Here is a 17,778-nt window from a genome sequence, read left to right as displayed (position 1 = left end):
TCAAATTAATTTATATACATAATAGTATAATTAGAATCCAAAAATTATACAATGAATATAAGTATATAATGTGATTTTAACTAAAACTGTATATTGGGGATGAGGGAAAAATTTATAAAATAATCTTAAAGTATGTGAAGAGTAAGTGTCAAGTAACTATGAAAATAAAAATATCGTAAGAAAATCTAGGCAACTATGACTACAATCTTGTTAGGAGGTGGGAAGACCTTAAAGATCCAAATCTATAAAAACTAGATGACAGACATGTTTTTATGTTAAAACTAAAACTTTCGTATAGTAAAATTATGAAAACAAGTTCAAAAGACAAATGATAAGTGTAAAAAAATACTGCAACCCAAATCATTTACAAAGCTCTTAATACAGAGAGCATTTCCATAAATTGAGAAAGCAACAAATATCCCAATAGAAAAAAATGGACCAATGAAATGAAAACACTTTTCAGATAAGATTAAATCCCAAACTCCACCAGTTATTTGAAGAGATGTTTAAATTCACTAATAAACATAAAATAAAATAATTCAGGGATAAACACAATCCAGTTAACAAGGAAATATAACCAGATTTGACTCACAGACACTTCAAAATGCTTCAACACTAATAGTGGTAAGGGATGTATATGTTGAAGAATGTTCTGATGGATGTTATAGTAGGAGAATATATATGGTGGGAAACATATATAGTAGGGAATGTTTATGGTGGGGAACGTGTATTTATGTAAATGTATATTTATGTATATAAACATGTATATGTTTACAGTGGGGAGTGTATATGGTGGGACTATATATGGTGGGGAGTGTATGTGGTAGAATGCATATGGTGGGAGTGTATATGGTGGGAATATATATGGTGGGGAATGCATATAGTGAGAATGTATATGGTGGGGAATGTATATGCTGGGCACTGTATAGGTGGGGAATGATATAGTAGGGAATGTATATTATGGGATATGTTTATGTATATTATGTATATTATTGGGAATTATGGGGAATGTATATATGGTGGAGAAAGTTTATGGTGGTGAACATACATAATGGGAAATGTTACCGTGGGTGATGTTATAGTGGGGAGTGTATCTGGTGGGAAATGTGTATGGGTTGATTGAGGATACATGGTAAGGACTGTTACAGTGGGAAATATATACAGTGGAGAATGTTATGGTAGGGAGTGTATATGGTGGGGAATACATATAGTGGGGAGTATTATGGTGGGGACTGTTTATGGTGGGAAATACATATGGTAGAGAGTGTTATGGTGGTCAATGTATATGGTGGGGAGTGTTTATGGTGGGGAGTGTATGTGGTAGTCAATGTATATGGTAGGGAGTGTTATGGTAGGGAGTGTTATGGTGGGGGCGTTATGGTGGGGAATGTTTATGGTGGGGAGTGTATATGGTTGGGAGTGTTATGGTGGGGAGTGTATATGGTTGGGAGTGTTATGGTGGGGAGTGTTATGGTGGGAGTGTTTACGGTGGGGAGTGTATATGGTGGTCAATGTATATGGTAGGGAGTGTTATGGTGGGGAGTGTTATGGTGGGGGCATTGTGGTGGGGAATATTTATGGTGGGGAGTGTATATATATGGTGGTCAATGTGTATGGTAAGGAGTGTTATGGTGGGGAGTGTATATGGTTGGGAGTGTATGTGGTGGTCAATGTATATGGTAAGGAGTGTTATGGTGGGGAGTGTTATGGTGGGGGCATTGTGGTGGGGAATATTTATGGTGGGGAGTGTATATGGTTGGGAGTGTTATGGTGGGCAATGTATATGGTTGGGAGTGTTATGGTGGTCAATGTATATGGCGGGGAGTGTTATGGTGGGGAATGGCAAATGAGACTCTAGTGCAGTAAAAACTTTTGAAAAGTACCTCACTAAATTTGTTAAAACTTTTAAAATATATCCTTTGATCTATCATGTTCATTTCTAGCAATTATCTCAAAAAACTAAAAGTGCCAGCATGTAGAGATATTAATTTAGAAGGATATTAATTGTGGCACTATTTGGCATGGAAAAAGTGTGAAATAAAGTTAATGCCCATCAATAGGAGAATGGCTGGATGAACTACGTACACTAGCACCATGGAATATTAAATAGCCATTAAGAAGGGCTGATTAGAGCTGTACTAGTTGACTCAGGGACTTCCGTGAGGTGTTATTGAGCAAAACAAACCAACAAGCAAATAAATAAATAAATGCAAACAAGATACAGCATGTATAATATGATAGCATTTTTGTTCAACAAAACCAAGATATTCTGCCCATGTGTATCTGTGAGTTTGTACGCGTGCCTGTGTGTAGCACTATACAAGACTGAAAAATATGTAAAAGTCTACACTTCACGCTGTGAACACGGGTTTCCCGGAACGAAGCTGGGAGAGAGTGTTGTGTGAGTTGAAATGCAGGAGAGACGGGAAGATGGCAGCAAATCAAAAGAGAGAAAGAAGAAAATACTGCATTTGAAACCGATTTATATGAACCACATGTGCATTTATATAAAATTACATTCATATGTGAGGATATGTAAAGAAATTAAAAACGGAGATTTAGTTTTTTAAAAAAGAACTTAGGAATAGGTCAATTTTAAAATAAAAGGTTAAAAATAGATACCAGTTTTAAATTTTCCTTTTCTTGAATTAAAAACCGGCGTTCGAAACTTGAACTACGTCACATGGGGGAGAAAGCGTGTTCATGAGAACGTGTCGTGAGAGAAGCCGAGTCTGCAGAGTGCACCAGGCAAACGTGGGCTGCTGAGGACGCAGTCGTGACCGAGCAAAACGGGGGTGCGTGCGTCTCCCCAGGAAGGACCCGCGTGGGACAGACAAAACGGGGGTGCGTGCGTCTCCACCAGGAAGGACCCGCGTGGGACAGACACCCGCGGCCGCCCGCGCAGAGGGCCTGTTTGTAGGGTGCGTGCTCAGAGGGGGTCAAATCTTCTGAGCTTTTCCTTTGTTAAGGAAAAGGATTCCTGGGGTAAGGTCACAGTAGTTTTCTAATCCACACTGACAAGGAACTGATAATAAAAAGACTAGGATTTTCACATACGCACAGGACTTCCATGCGTACATCACACAGATACCTAATCTTTCTGTGAGAAAATTTAAGCAACTTATATATTTTAAAACCTACACGTGGGTCAAATTTTATATAACCACTCGGATCTAAGATAAAAATAGATTTAGTGCTCACATCTCATTACTCACTGGAAACACGAGTATGAGCAAATTAATCATCTGAACATGAATCAGCAATAGACTACCCGTCTCAGAAGATGAATGCTGCGTCCCCAGAGAACAGGAGACGGGGGTGGGTGACGAAGAAGAATAGGTCTCGTTCCTGAGAATCGTCCCGGGAGGGAGAACTCAGACAAGGTGAAGGCAGAGCCTGGAGTCGACACGAGGGGCCGGGGCTAAATGTCGCAGGAGGAGGCTGAGGATGAGCCTCCTGCTTCTGCTTTAATGTTTGTTCCACTCCCCCCAAAGCCCACCGTATGCCTCCTTCCGCTAATAGCTAATAGTTCCACTTGTGCTGTTATTCCTCTGCATGCACCGTCGCCTCCTAGACCGGGAGTTCTTTACAGGCAGGATCTAAGTTAGAGTCATCTCTGTGCTCCCCAAGCCACAGCACAGGGCCCCTTGCATAGCAGGCGGCCGCTGCAGGAAAGATCGCCCACGTTAGTGTATGTCTACTTACTGGTAACCTCGATATAAGAAAAACAGAATTCTGAGAGTGATTGCCATAAAAACGAATGCTACAAAGAGAGGTAAAGACCAAAATCAGGTGCTTTATACGTTTCATCTAGTTTTAAAACGACCTTCTGAAATCCTGAGCTCACAGGAATATATGGCAAAATCAATATTCAGAATTGTAAATCTATGGGTATACAAGAAAAACAAGCTTATTTTGTTCACATTTCAAATCAGTAGGAAAACAGTCTTTGGAAGAAATGACAAAGAAAATAAATAAGAATAACTTTAAAGATAAATCTCTGTAGAGAATGAGAAGTTTTCACAAATTATACCAATAAGAATTTGTCTTATGTATTTAGTAGACGCTAAGCATTTCTTTTTTCTCTCTTAAACATCTATTAGTTCTTCTATTTAACAATGTATCTTGATTTCTTAACAATAATAGTTAATAATTAATCACAATTGTATTTGAATTGCAATAAAAATGCCTACTTTGAGAGCCAGAGTTCAGCTGGACTGGTGCAGAGGAAGGCTGCGGTCTTGAACCTGGTTTTGGAGGTACTTCTTTAGCCTGGGGGGAACAAAAATAAATGTGCATAATTCTAAAACTCTGTTTTTACTTAGACACAGATAACACTTTTTCCTGCTAATGAGTTTATGTGGCAAATTTTATCCTATGCACATATTAGTGAAGCACCCTGAAAGCTCACGTGTGCTCTTGTGGCCCATGCACAGCTGAAGTGGACGACAAGATCCAGACGTACACGGGTGAGCTCCTCTCACACCTGGGAGCTAACCTCACCCGGGCCCCTCTGACAACCTGTGCAAGGCCTTGAGGCACAGCAGGCACGACGCTCTGGTACCGGGCTCAGCCTCGACTGGGAGAGGCAGCAGCAAACGAAACTCTATGCCACAGCTTTCATTCCGGACGTGGCGGCCAGGCCAGCTCGGAAAGGGTGCTGTGAACCGGATGGGTGAGGCACACAAAACCCCTGGTACTGCATGGCCTGATATACGGCAGCGCTCGGTACTGCAGCCGTCACTGGTATTATCAATTAACGTCACACAGTGCCATCCTTGGAGAAAAGCAGTCGTGGAAAACAGACGATTTTTCCTTGAAATTTGTACAGGTGAAATGTCAAGGTGTGTGACATTTCACAAGAGCATTATGCGAATGAAACTACACGGAAGCTTAGTAGGTAATTAGCCCAGTATCAAGGACAGAATGCTCTGCACAGAGCAGTTTCCCGGCTGCTGAGGGACGCACAGCCCGGCGTTACCGAGGACCTCCGCTGCTCCCTTGCCGCTCTCCTCGCGTTGATTCGTTGTCCTTCATTTTCGTACTTTTCAGTGAAGGAATCGAGGATTTCATAGAGATCTTCTGCTTGAGCAGGTCGTGGTATATCTCCAAATAAAATATCATAAGCTCGAATATCTTGACAATAAAATCTAATAAATGCAAAATTAGAAACATGTCTTCAGTATACACAGATCTTTTCTAGAGTTACATATTTACATGCATGTGTGTATATGTAATCACTCCTATATAGTACTTCATCTGTACCACTTTTTCAACACGGACTGCAGGCAACATCCCATGTTTAACTCCTACATTTACTCCCCAAGCTGACCCCTAGCGGCAACCACCATAACTATTCTGATAGGTATCCTTTATTAACATAAAAGCACATCCACATATGCACACAAATACTTACACATATGTACACACATGTATTTGTATGTAAATACTTATAGAACTATACAGACAAGCACATACATTTTATGAGATTTTACTTTTTAAGTTTCTTATAAAAATGGTATCTTAGCACTCCAGGAGGCTGAAGCAAGAGGACTGCTTGAGCTCAGGAGTCTGAGACAAGCCCGAGCAAGAGTGAGACCCTGTCTCTACTAAAAATAGAAAAATCAGCCGGGCATGGTGGTGTGTGCCTGTAGTCCCAGCTACTCGGGAGGCTGAGGCAGGAGGATGGCATGAGCCCAGGAATTTGAGGTTGCTGTCAGCTAGGCTGACACCACTGCACTCTACCCAGGGCGACAGAGTGAGACTCTGTCTCAAAAGAAAAAAAAAAAACAAAAAAACAATAACAAAAATGGTATCTATACATATGGCTTTGTAATTTCTTTAAAATGTTTAGTTTTATCAAAATTAAATAAGGATTTCTCTTGCATGTTCCAAAGACCTGAAATTCATTAAGCAGTATATTTGTTTTATTTTATCCAGGATTTAGTTGAACTTTAGTGAGAAAGTCTTCCAAAAGCCTAGAACCTGAACTTCTAAAGTCATTCTTGTTGTCTTTCTCAAATTAATAAAACCAGGAGTAAAAACATTGCTGTTGATTTTATAAGATGAAGAGTTCTGTAGGCCTTAGTTTTTCTCCATTCCTTCTACTTTCTACTTTTTGTGGATCATATTTGACGTTATCAAATGTGCTGCTGAATTCCCGAGTGCATTGTCGTGGTTAACTTTGCATCATATTTGTTGCTCGTCGTGGGGGGTCTGTCTGCTGTTCCTGGTGGGGCTTGCAATCCACGGGACGTCTGCCTGGGCCCGTCAGCCTCAGGGGTCTCTGGGCCTTGGCACACATGTTAGTGGCAATTTGTAAGAGCGTCTTTACGAAAAATTAGCCAGCTGTGAGTTTAGAGTAGAAGCTACCCTTCACTTCTTAGGGACTTCCAAATCCTCTTTTTAAAAACCAAACTGTATTTTTAAAATTTGTCCCTATTTGATGCGGAGGAAACATGAAAGCAGAGCGTAATAACAGGAAACTTTTCATGCTGAGCAATACCTCAACTGGCCCACGGTGGTAACGGGTGTGGCCTCCGCAAGTTTTTGAAAAATATACTTAACACGGTGCATCTCATTAATAAGGTATTACTTAACTTATGCTTGTGATTCTTACAATGCTAGGTGGAAGAAAGTATTAACAACCGAATACATATTATGATGACAATTATATACGGCAAAACAAAGACAAGGATGCTTAGGTCAGGGAAATGTTGGAAGGCAATAAAGCAAAATGGGAATAGTGTTTGTCTTAATGGGATAGAAATGTTTTTCTTTTAATTTTTGAGTTTTCTAAATTTCCTATAAGTACATATTACTTTTTATCTGGAATTTTAAAATTTAAAACATATACTTACAGCCACATGCTGTATTAAAGAGAACATACAAACGCATTCTGTAAATCACATCAATTTTTAAGTATTATTTTCTCATCACACTTTGTTTAAGCAGATTAAAATCACTTTGGCTTGAACTTACTTTCGATTAGTTTCTTTCCTTTCGATCAGACAACTCCCCTCCAGAGACACGCCGGCGAAGAGCCCTCGCGATTTGCAGTACGTGAAGACGGCGGCCGAGCTCCTCAGGGCGACGTTCCCTTCTAGGTTCCTGCGAAGCGCGAGACCCTGTACCACAGAACTCCGAGAAGCCCTCGGCCTAAAGACGGCTATTTGAGTAGCACTGCACTTCTAGCCCAAGAGGTGTCTGGTTCTGCACTTAATTCATTTGTTTTCATGTTTTACTTCCCATTGGCCCAAGATAGACGTTTTAGCGTGGCCTAGAGGACAGGCAGCCGCGGCAGAGAACACGCTCCGCAAAACTGTCACACAACTGTGCTAGCACGGCAGGCCCTGCCGCAGAATAATGCGGAATATGTAAATACGTAAGAAACAAAAAGAAGAATATGAAAAGCTGCCATTTTCCAACTGGATCTTCCTCTTCTAAAACAGGGAAACACATCTCAGGAGTGCTAAAGAATTTGGATTCTTTTTACATTGGTATTTTCCTGGAACCCATAAGCCTTTTGAGATGGTTTTACGGTGCGACTTCTATAAATAGTGTGGGCATAAAATATTTCTACGTTGCTTAACTAACTCAAGAATAGTATCTCCTTAATAGAAAAGGAAAACATACTTTACGTACAGTCACAATTGCTCAGGTAACACACACCCATTTCAAACTTCCATGGTTTAGTTTGAGAAAAAGTTTTCCTTTTCTGATCCAAGCTGTCCTGTATCAGTTTACAAAAGGTGATTTTCCTTGGCTCCCTCGGAGCTTCGGGCAAACTGTGCGTTTAGTTCCAGTAGCTACGTGTTTTACCCCATCTCATTTCTTCCTGTACGTTCTGGTTACAGGATTTTTAGCTTGTCACACTGGCTGTGTTCTGTGAATTTCCTGTTTGAGCTGACCTCAAATCCTCTGGGGGCGGCATATACATCATGGATTTCTTCATTTTAATTCAAGTTTGCTCTTCATGTAAAAGAGTGTAGTTTTCAGCCTTTACCGCGTAACATCTAATCGGAAAGCGCCGTGCAGGACTTACCTTCCCAAAGGCCCGACGGCCACCGTGAAATTCCCTCCAAGCGTCAGGTTACCGCCTTTTGCAAAAGCTTCTACGGCTCTGCCGTAATTCAGAATTATTACTAAATCTGATACCTAAAATGCAGAAACCCATTTATTTACAAACAGTTAAGACTAAATATGCTTTAAATTATTAACATATGTTGACTAAAACTCAAATATACTATACATAATATAGCTAGATTTCAATATAGACAGAGAAAGAGCAGGAAAGAAAAGACATATTTTCATTTTGGGCTGATGAGGCAAGAAGCCAATGTTGCCACAAGTAATGACAGCAAACTCTCAGTGAGCATTTACTATGCACCGGGTGTATACTGTGACGTTTACCTGCATTCTCTGCCTTAATCTCCCAACACCTGACAATGAAGGTGGTGATTCTGCGGGTTAGTGAGGTTGGGTGAACCGTCAGGGCTGAAAACCAGAACAAACCAAACCAAAACGGATGGGGACGACCAAACGTGCTCTCTGATCTCCGCAAACTGAACGTGTCATAAAGCCAAACCGAAGGACGTGGAGCTGGGGACTGTTGGGGCTGAAGGCCCAGGGACCCCTGCACTCACATCCGGGCCGGTGGTGCGCCTGCCTCGGGGAGCCGCGCACGGGCGCTCCATTGTAGGTCACCGAAGTTCGACGTCTCAGAAAGCAAATTCGTTTCCACTAGTCAGTGCTACTCTCATGACTGAATTTTTTCTCCAGTAAAAGCAAACACAAGGATGAGATTCGAATGCATGCCCAAGGCATGTCCACATGGAGAAAGCATGTGTTTCTCTAATTCATCAGCCCAAGGGCAGAACAGGAGAGCAGCGTGGCCCACCAAAGGGGAGCGGCCCTCGGGGTGCAGGCCCAGGTCCATCCCAGCCCTTCTCAGCAGCTGTGTGACTCAGGGTGTTTTAACTGGCCCTGGGTCTCTGGTTGGTCTACACTGGACATCTGACACCAGAACCTCCCTAGTGGGGTGACCGTGAGGAGCAGACGTGCGTGTCAGTGCTCCCGGAAGACTGAGGGCGCGTGGCAGGGCCAGGGGTTTGGGCTCAAAGTTGGGGCTGCTGGCGGTGCGCCCACTGCTGCCTCTTGCACGCAGGGGACCCTGGCAAACCGTCACGGTGCTCAAAGCCTGTTTCCTTCTCTGTGAGACGGGTGTAGTAATAGCAGCCACGTTTGTGGTCATTGGGAAGCCGGGCACGCTGACCACATCTCAGTAAACCATGCAGCGGCCGGTCACACTTACGTTTAGACGATACCCTAATTTATATAGTTCTTTATACATTTCTGCATGTCTTTAAATCAATGTTTTCATCTGACCTACAGAAAAACCCTGTTATTACCAAGGGAGATTACACTTGAAAAGACCTGAAAAAGTTCCTGATCCAAGTAGGTTTTTAATAAATGTTTAATTTGAATCATTTTATGAAAAGAAGCTACACTCAAGGTCCCCAGGACAAACTAAATATGCCAGAGAGCTGCCCCACGCAGACGCTTCACCTCGATCCTGCCGATGGTGATTTTTATTTTATACGTGGGCGATTTCTGAGGATTGTGGTGCTGAATGACACAGGGTTCTTCAGCATTTCTTATGCAAAATGAAGCATTTTTGCCAATGATTGTATAATCTGTATCTCACAAGAATGCATTTTTAGATAACAAAATAGCCTTGCATAGTGTTGACACATACACACCCAGAGAATATAAATTTCCGCCCGTGACCCTGCAGCTACTCCAGCTGGTATGTTCTTCTGCTGGGTACACCTTAGAACAGTTAAGCAAGGCAAAGCCGTAAGGAAAATCTATCTGATCTCTATTCAGTTCTTTCGAAATGAGAGTAAGATAATCCTGTGTTCCTTGTGACTCCGCGGATTGGATGGAGAACCAGGTCAAGAGCCGCAGACAACTTGGGGAGCCAGTGGGCGGCACTGCCGGGTTTACTTCCGCAGCTGGAATGAAGACAGACGTCCTGCAAGAGCACTGGAGCATCTGACCCTCTCTTGGCACAGCGTAGGAGCCATTTGAAAATTCGGTAAAAGCTTCTTAAGAAGTTTGCATTGAAAGTTAACCCTATCACAGTTTGATAAGAGAAATAAACCTGGTGTTCGATACATCATCAAGGTGACTACAGTTTACAGTTATAGCATATTTCAAAATAGCTAGAAGAGAATAATTTGAATGTTTCCAGCACAAAGACAAATATTTAAGGTAACAGATAATCTAATTACACTGATTTGATTTTTACAGATTATATGAATGTATTAAATTATCACACGTACCTCAAAAATATGTACATCTGTTATGTATCAATAAAAAATAAATAAAACTTAGCCACAAATTCAATTTGTCATTCAATTAAATAAATTCTTAAACAGAAGAATTTAAAGACGACAGCCACCCTGTGGGGAAACCTGGGGAGAGAACTGTTGCCAGAGGCCTCTCCTGTGTGCGGCTGGTGTCAAACCCACGCGGCTGACCCCTGCTGCTGTCCTCCCGCAGGACACTCCTGCCCCATTTGTGACGTTTGGCTCCCAGCGGGTTCCCAGCCCTGCGCCCAGGTGCTCTGACAGCAAAGCCCGGGGCTCCCTCCCTGGGCGGCCTGTTCGGTTGAGCCGTCCTGGGACCTCCTGGGAGCCTGCCCCGAGCTCCCCAGAAAGCTCTGTGACGTGGCAATAACCAGTTTCACGCCTCCCGGTGAGCGTCACATCCTCAGTCTCCATACGCAAACCAGACTTAGGCGGGGGCCGTCCCACCAGCCCCTCCCTTCCCTCCCTTACCCACCCATCCTAGGGAGCTTGGAGACCGTACTCTGATCTCTAACAGTAATCTCCCCTCAGCTTAAACCTTCCTCTTCACTAAAGTGAAAGAGCTCATCTAAATTCTTCCTGAGAAAAGCAGAGTCATTTTTCTTTCAAATTCCAGTCTTGAGTGAAAGCAAGATTGACCAGGCTCGATGACCCAGTGTGAGCTCTGGCTTTGGGTGCACAAGAAACAGCTGGATAAATCCAAAGACAAGCCACGTGTCAGGGTTTTCAGAGCCTTGGGCTTTGCTAAAATTGTCCCCAAAAGAAAACATTAACAGTATTTAAACGAAGTCTTAGCGTTATCTTTCCTTAGACCGCTGATTTAAAATCTTCACCTCTCACAATCTCAACTCTCTTTACCACCATCTCTCTCCTTGCCAGGATAACTTCCCCTGTCCCCAGACTGACCCCTATCCCAGACGCAGGTATCTGGCAGGAACCAACACACTAATTTGGACAATTATGCAGTACCTGTGATGATCCAGGAGCTAGGGGGCTATCACCTCCCACCCTGTAGAAACTGGGAGTCTAAAGGTTAAGACTGATAAACATAAATGACCCCTGTGTTGGCCTCCTGGCTAAGCCCTGGGCATCCCTGGAAAAACGAGTCTGAAGTTGCCTGAGGTCCGGCCCCCACCCCTCGTGAACCACTGCACGATGCAATCAGCCACCAGGAGAGGCGGCAGATCACAGCTGCTGTTAAGAAGCATCCTTTACAGAACCAGTCTTGCTGGTAAAGAAAACTGATCTTGAAAACAGGGCATTCAGAACACAAGATTAAGAGGATAGCCTTGCTCCACGAGGATTCTCTAAGAGAACGAAGCCCTAAAGCTTGGAGGCATTCACTACAGATAATGAATAAGCATCTCCCCTAATAGTCTAGAACAGCAGAAGGAATTGGGAATATTGTACTCAAATCCTTTTCTGTGTTCTGTGATAAGACGAGGAACCCAGCGTGAACTCGGGGTTTTCACTGGCTTGGATATACCCACATGGAAGGTGCGGAGAGATATTTAGAGGAAAAGACTGACTTAGGCACCAAATAACAGACCACGACGGCCACCTGGGCGGAGAGAGAACCAGGCTGCAGGAACAGAGTGTTCCAGGCTCTCCCCAAGGGAAGTGACTTTTTTGGAACAGATAATCGGGAAGTTCAAAGGTACTATCAAAAACAATGATAATTTTGGTGATAAACAGGTAAGATGGTAGCTCTATGTAGCAGCAAGCTACACCTCAGGTGATCTGGAAAGTGACGGGGGGACCAGAAGAAGAGACAGCCGAGAGCCCCTCAGCGGTGGGAACCAGCCTCAGAGACCCCCGCAAAGGGGACGGTTTTGGTAAAATTGTGGAGTGATTCATGCTCTGGAGGCATCACTGAAAACACGGAGAGCAGCAGGCGCTCGTGGAGGCTCACAGCAGCGTGTGACACCCGCAGGGACAGACGGGGGGACAGAGATGGGACAGCAGCATGAGCCCCAGGGTTGCGCCTTCCGAGGCCAACGTCGGAGGCTCCGCGTGGAGGCTAGGGCGGAGGCCATGCACAGCACGGCCAGGTGCCAAGCACATGGGCAGCAGCAGCCAGGCCGGGGAGGGCTGGTGACCAGAACTGAAATAATATGTTACCTAAAATGTCCGAGTTTCAACAAGTAATAATGAGTCAAGTAAAGAAGCAGGAAAGTGTGACCCAAACACAGTGAAAAACGCAGACGAGAGTAACCGCCTTTCAGATGGCCCAGAAATTAGTTTGGCAGACAAAGATTTAGAAATAGCACCATAAATATGTTCAAAGAATTAAAAAAAATTATGCCTATGAAGTAGAAAAAAGTACAATGAGAATGTCTTACCCAACAGAGAATATTGATAAAGAGAGAAAATTTATACAAAAGAACCAGATGGAAATTCTGGGGTTTAACCAACATGAAAAATTCGTTGAAAGGGTTTGCCCGTAGATTTGAGCAGGAAAAGTAAAGATCAGTGAATATGAGACATGTCAATAGAGATTATGTGATCTTAAAAACTAACAGAAAAGAATGAAGAAAAGTGAGCACAGACAGAGGGATCGGAGCACAATTAAGCATGTACCGTGCGTGAGGTAGCGGGTGGACGCTAAGGAGACAGAAAGAAGCAGAAAATTGTTTTCAAAGAAATAATGGCTGAAAACGTCCCAATCTGATGAAAAACATTAATCTACATTCAAGAAGCTCAACAAATTCTGAGTAAGATAAACATAAAGAGATACATGTTAGATACATAATTGTAAAAATGTTGAAACACACACAGAAAATCCTGAAAGGGGCAAGAGAAAAACAACTCATCACACAGGAATAAAAGGAACCCAGATTAGATTAACAGCTGATTTCTCATGAGAAAACATGGAACTGAACAGCAGCAGGAGGACAGGTCAAAGTGCTGAAAGAAAAAGCAGTCAACCTAGAACCCTATATTCGGCCAAATTAGCTTTCAGAAATGAGGGTGAAATAAAGACATTCCCAGAATAAAATAAAAAAAAAGCTAAGAGAATCTGTTGCTAGTAGACCCACTTAACAAGAAATACTGAAAATACTAAAGAAAGTTCTTCAGGCTGAAAGCAAGTGACTCTAGACAGTAATTCAAATCCCCGTTTAAAAAAAGCGTAGCAAAGTCAACTATGCAATTATAAATCACAGTGTAATGCATATTTCTTATTCCTTCTCCTGACTGATTTAAGAATCAATTGTTTGAAATAAGTTGTATGTAATTGTATTTTTAGGTCTGTAACACATAGAAATGTAATATATTTGGCAATAAGGGTACAAAGGGGTCAGGTGGAAGCAAAGTTGCCTTGGAGTAAGGAAATGACACAAAACGGTAACCTGAATCCACAGAAACAACGGAATAGAACCAAAAACAGTGAGTAAGAAGGTTAATATAACATGCTCAGTGAAACACTTGCTCTCGATTCTTCTCTGAGTTTCTCAAAAAGACATAAAATTATATAAATTATTAACTACAATAATGTATTGTTAGATGTAATGTGTATAACAGTAATAACACAAAAAAGGAGAAAAGGCACTAAAACTATATGGGAGTAATGTTTGTGTATTTTTTTTGAATCAAGTTAGTATAAATTTGAAATCATTTCTGATGTTAAGACATATTTTAAGCCCTAGAGCAACCACTAAGAAAATGACTTAAAAATACATGAAAAAAATTATTAAAATTATTAAAGAAATGAAAATGCTACAGTAAAAAATGTTCACTTAATTTTTTTTTTTTGAGGAAGGATCTTGCTCTGTTGCCCCAGGTAGAGTACAGTGACATCATCATAGTTCACTGCAACCTCAAACTTCTGGGCTCAAGCAATCGATCCTCCTGCCTCAGCCTCCCAGGTAGGTGAGAATACAGGTACACACCACGACACCTGGCCTGTTCACTTAATTTACAAGAAAGTAAAGTAGAAACAGAGGGACAAAGAACACAGGAGATATATAGAAAAAAGTAAAATGGCAGATATAAATCCAACTGTATCAATAATATCACTAAATATTGTCAGGCTGTATAAAACAACAATAACAACCACCGCAACAATATCCAGTTATATACTCTCTATAGGAGACACCCAGGAAGAGATATGTCACGCAGACAGCGATCGTAGGAGAGCTGGAGGAGTTATATTTATAGATGAAATAGACTTTGAAACAACAACGAAATGTTACTAGGAATAAATAGGATCAAGGAATTGGGAATATTGTACTCAAATCCTTTTCTGTGTTCTGTGATAAGACGAGGAACCCAGCGCGAACTCGGGGTTTTCACTGGCTTGGATACATGAATCACAAGCTGAGAGAGTAGGAGGGAGAAATAGACAATTTAACAATAATAGCTGGAGGTGTCAATAGTCCACTTTTAACTCAGATTAATAAAAATAGAATGGCAGATAATTCAATTATTCAGCAAATATTTGATGGTACTACTTGATTATATGTGTGCATTCTTGGTGCTCGACAGTAAAACCCTATGCAATTATATCATTATTCCATTTTATAGAAAAGGAAACTGATTTGTTTCGGGTGTCCATTGGATTCTTTTTTTTTTTTTTTTGAGACAGAGTCTCACTCCACTGCACTGAGTAGAGTGCCATGGCGTCAGCCTAGCTCACAGCAACCTCAAACTCCTGGGCTCAAGCGATCCTTCTGCCTCAGCCTCCCGAGTAGCTGGGACTACAGGCATGCGCCACTAAGCCTGGCTAATTTTTTCTATATATTTTTAGTTGTCCAGCTAATTTCTTTCTATTTTTAGTAGAGACAGGGTCTCACTGTTGCTCAGGCTGGTCTCGAACTCCTGAGCTCAAATGATCCACCTGCCTCGGCCTCCCAGAGTGCTAGGATTACAGGCGTGAGCCACCGAGCCCGGCCCCATGTGATTCTTGATACAGGTCAGCTAGTGAAAAGAAGGCAAACCCATTCTCACATCAGAACCTGAGAATGCTTCGTGGAGAACCACAAACAATGCTTTTTGTTAACATTGAAAAGTGATTGCTGTGACATCATTGCACACTCACATACATGCAAAGACACACCTGTGAGGCTCTGAGAAGCAAAGCCAGGTCATATTTAAGAAGTTTAAAGCCCCTGTTTCTAATCCCCAGGAGATGCTTCTTAAATCTATTTGAAATACATATATTCAAAAGTTAATAACTGGCCAGTTGCAGTGGCTCACAATTGCAATCCCAGCACTTTGTGAGGCTGAGAAAGGAGGATCACTGGAGACCAGGAGTTCAAGCCCAGCTTGGGCAACATAGCAAGACCTCATCTCTACAAAAAGTTTTAAACATTAGTTAGGTGTGGTGGTGCACACCTGTGGCCCCAGCAACTTGGGAGGCTGAGGTGGGAGAATCACCTGAACCCAGGAATTTGAGGCTGCCAAGTGGGCTATGATCAGGCCACTGCACTCCAGCCTGGGCAACACAGCGAGATTCTGTCTTTAAAAAACAAAAGTTAATAATTATCTTCTATATGCATTATTTAAATGAAATTCCAGAGTTAATTTCTATATTGTCATGAAGACAAGCTTTGCAATCAAGAGTTTCCATAAATGGCAAACATAAATTAGCTGCAAAGATAAAGAAGATATCAACAATAAAAATTATAGTTTAAGCCATTCCAAATACTTTGTATGTGTAAATTCCCAGGGGGGAGGCTATTTTTAATCTCTATTTTGCGATGGAGAAAGTAAGGTGCAGAGAAGAAAAGTGACTTCCCAACATCACTCAGTGGAGGGTGCTTGGGTTAGAATTTGATGTTTCAGACTCTGGCTCACCATTAAACCCTGTTGCCCTTTGAAAATGATAAAGTGTATCATCCCATAAAATGTTTGTTTAAAAACTTTTTATTTCATTTATTGGATGATAGGATTATATTTTACTTATACTAATTTGTCAAGGCTATTAATGTTCCCTATGGCTAAAAGTCCAATATATCCAAAGGATCATGATGGAAACTCTCATTTTTGGTCTTTAATATACTGAAATTTAATACAGTAATTATTACTTAATCTCTCTTCATTCTTGAAGTACACACTGTCTTTTTTAAGATGGTTGACTAGAGACATCAGACGCCAGTCCTCCTCAGAAGGAAGAACCAAAGTTATAGGTGAATAATGACAAATTGAACAGACTATCAGTGGTGAGTGCTGGAACCCACATATTAGTATTCACTTTGAATGTAAATTGACTCGATGCTACACTTAAAAGATATAGATTGGCAGAATGGATAAAAATAAAATAGCATCCAACCATTTACTGCTTACATGAAACTCACCTAACTGGTAAAAACACTTATAGACTCCAGGTAAAGGGGTAGAAAAAGATAATCCATGCAAACAGAAACCAAAAGTGAGCAGGAGGAGCTATACTTATATCAGATAAAACAGACTTTCATCAACAATAATAAAAAAAGACAAATAAGGTCATTACATAATGATAAAGGGATCACTTCAACAAGAAGATACAACAAGCCTAACTATATATGTACCCAACACTGGAGAACCTAGATTCATAAAACAAATACTACTAGACCTAAGAAAAGAGATAGACACAATATAGTAACAGTAGGGGACTTCAATGCCCCACTCACAGCACTAGACAGATCATTGAGACAGAAAATCAACAAAGAAACACTGAACTTAAATCAGACCCTAGACCAAATGGACCTAATAGACATTTTCTGAACATTCTATCCTAAACCTCAGAGTACACATTCTTTTTATCAGCACATGGAATATTTTCCAAGATAGATCATATGTGAGGCCACAAAACAAATCTCAATAATTTTTTAAAATTGAAATTATATCAAGTATCTTCTGAGACCACAGTAGAATAAAACTAGAAATCAACTCCAAGAGGAACTGTCAAAACTATACAAATACATGGAAATTAAACAACTTACTCCAACTTACTGAATGATCTTTGGGTTAATGATGAAATCAAGATGGAAACTAAAAACATTTCTGAAACAAATTAAAGTATGGACACAACATATCAAAACCTCTGGTATACAGCAAAAGCAGTGTTAAATGCCTATATCACAAATATAGAATGATTACAAATTAACAACCTAATGTGGCAACTCAAGAAACTATAAAAACAAGTTACACTGCTGGTGGGACTGCAAATTAGTGCAACCTCTGTGGAAAAGAATTTGGAGATACCTCAGAGAGGTAAAAATAGAAATACCATTTGATCCAACAATAGCACTATTAGGCATCTACCCAAAAGAGCACAAAACATTCTACGATAAAGACATCTGCACCCGAATGTTTATGGCAGCACGATTCACTATTGCAAGAATGTGGAAACAACCCAAGTGCCCGTCAATCCATGAGTGGATTATCAAAATTTGGTATATGTTTACAATGGAATATTACTCAA

The 17,778-nt window shown here is 41.3% G+C and overlaps 1 protein-coding gene across 1 annotated transcript in view; it reads right to left on the bottom strand.

Moving 5' to 3' along the window:
* The window catches only part of SH3YL1 (SH3 and SYLF domain containing 1), a 49,715-nt gene that overhangs the window by 15,135 nt on the left and 16,802 nt on the right, over nt 1-17,778 (bottom strand). The window contains exons 5-8 of the mRNA XM_012659643.1: nt 8,045-8,157; nt 6,982-7,110; nt 4,982-5,150; nt 4,194-4,272 (exon numbers count right to left, since the gene is read on the bottom strand). Coding sequence (XP_012515097.1) covers nt 4,194-4,272; nt 4,982-5,150; nt 6,982-7,110; nt 8,045-8,157 — 490 coding nt within the window. The remainder of the gene's footprint in view (nt 1-4,193; nt 4,273-4,981; nt 5,151-6,981; nt 7,111-8,044; nt 8,158-17,778) is intronic.

This window comes from Propithecus coquereli, unplaced genomic scaffold (genome assembly GCF_000956105.1).
Source record: "Propithecus coquereli isolate 6110/MARCELLA unplaced genomic scaffold, Pcoq_1.0 Scaffold625, whole genome shotgun sequence".
In the NCBI taxonomy this organism is placed as follows: Eukaryota; Metazoa; Chordata; class Mammalia; order Primates; family Indriidae; genus Propithecus; species Propithecus coquereli.
This window is presented reverse-complemented; position numbering and strand designations above follow the sequence as displayed.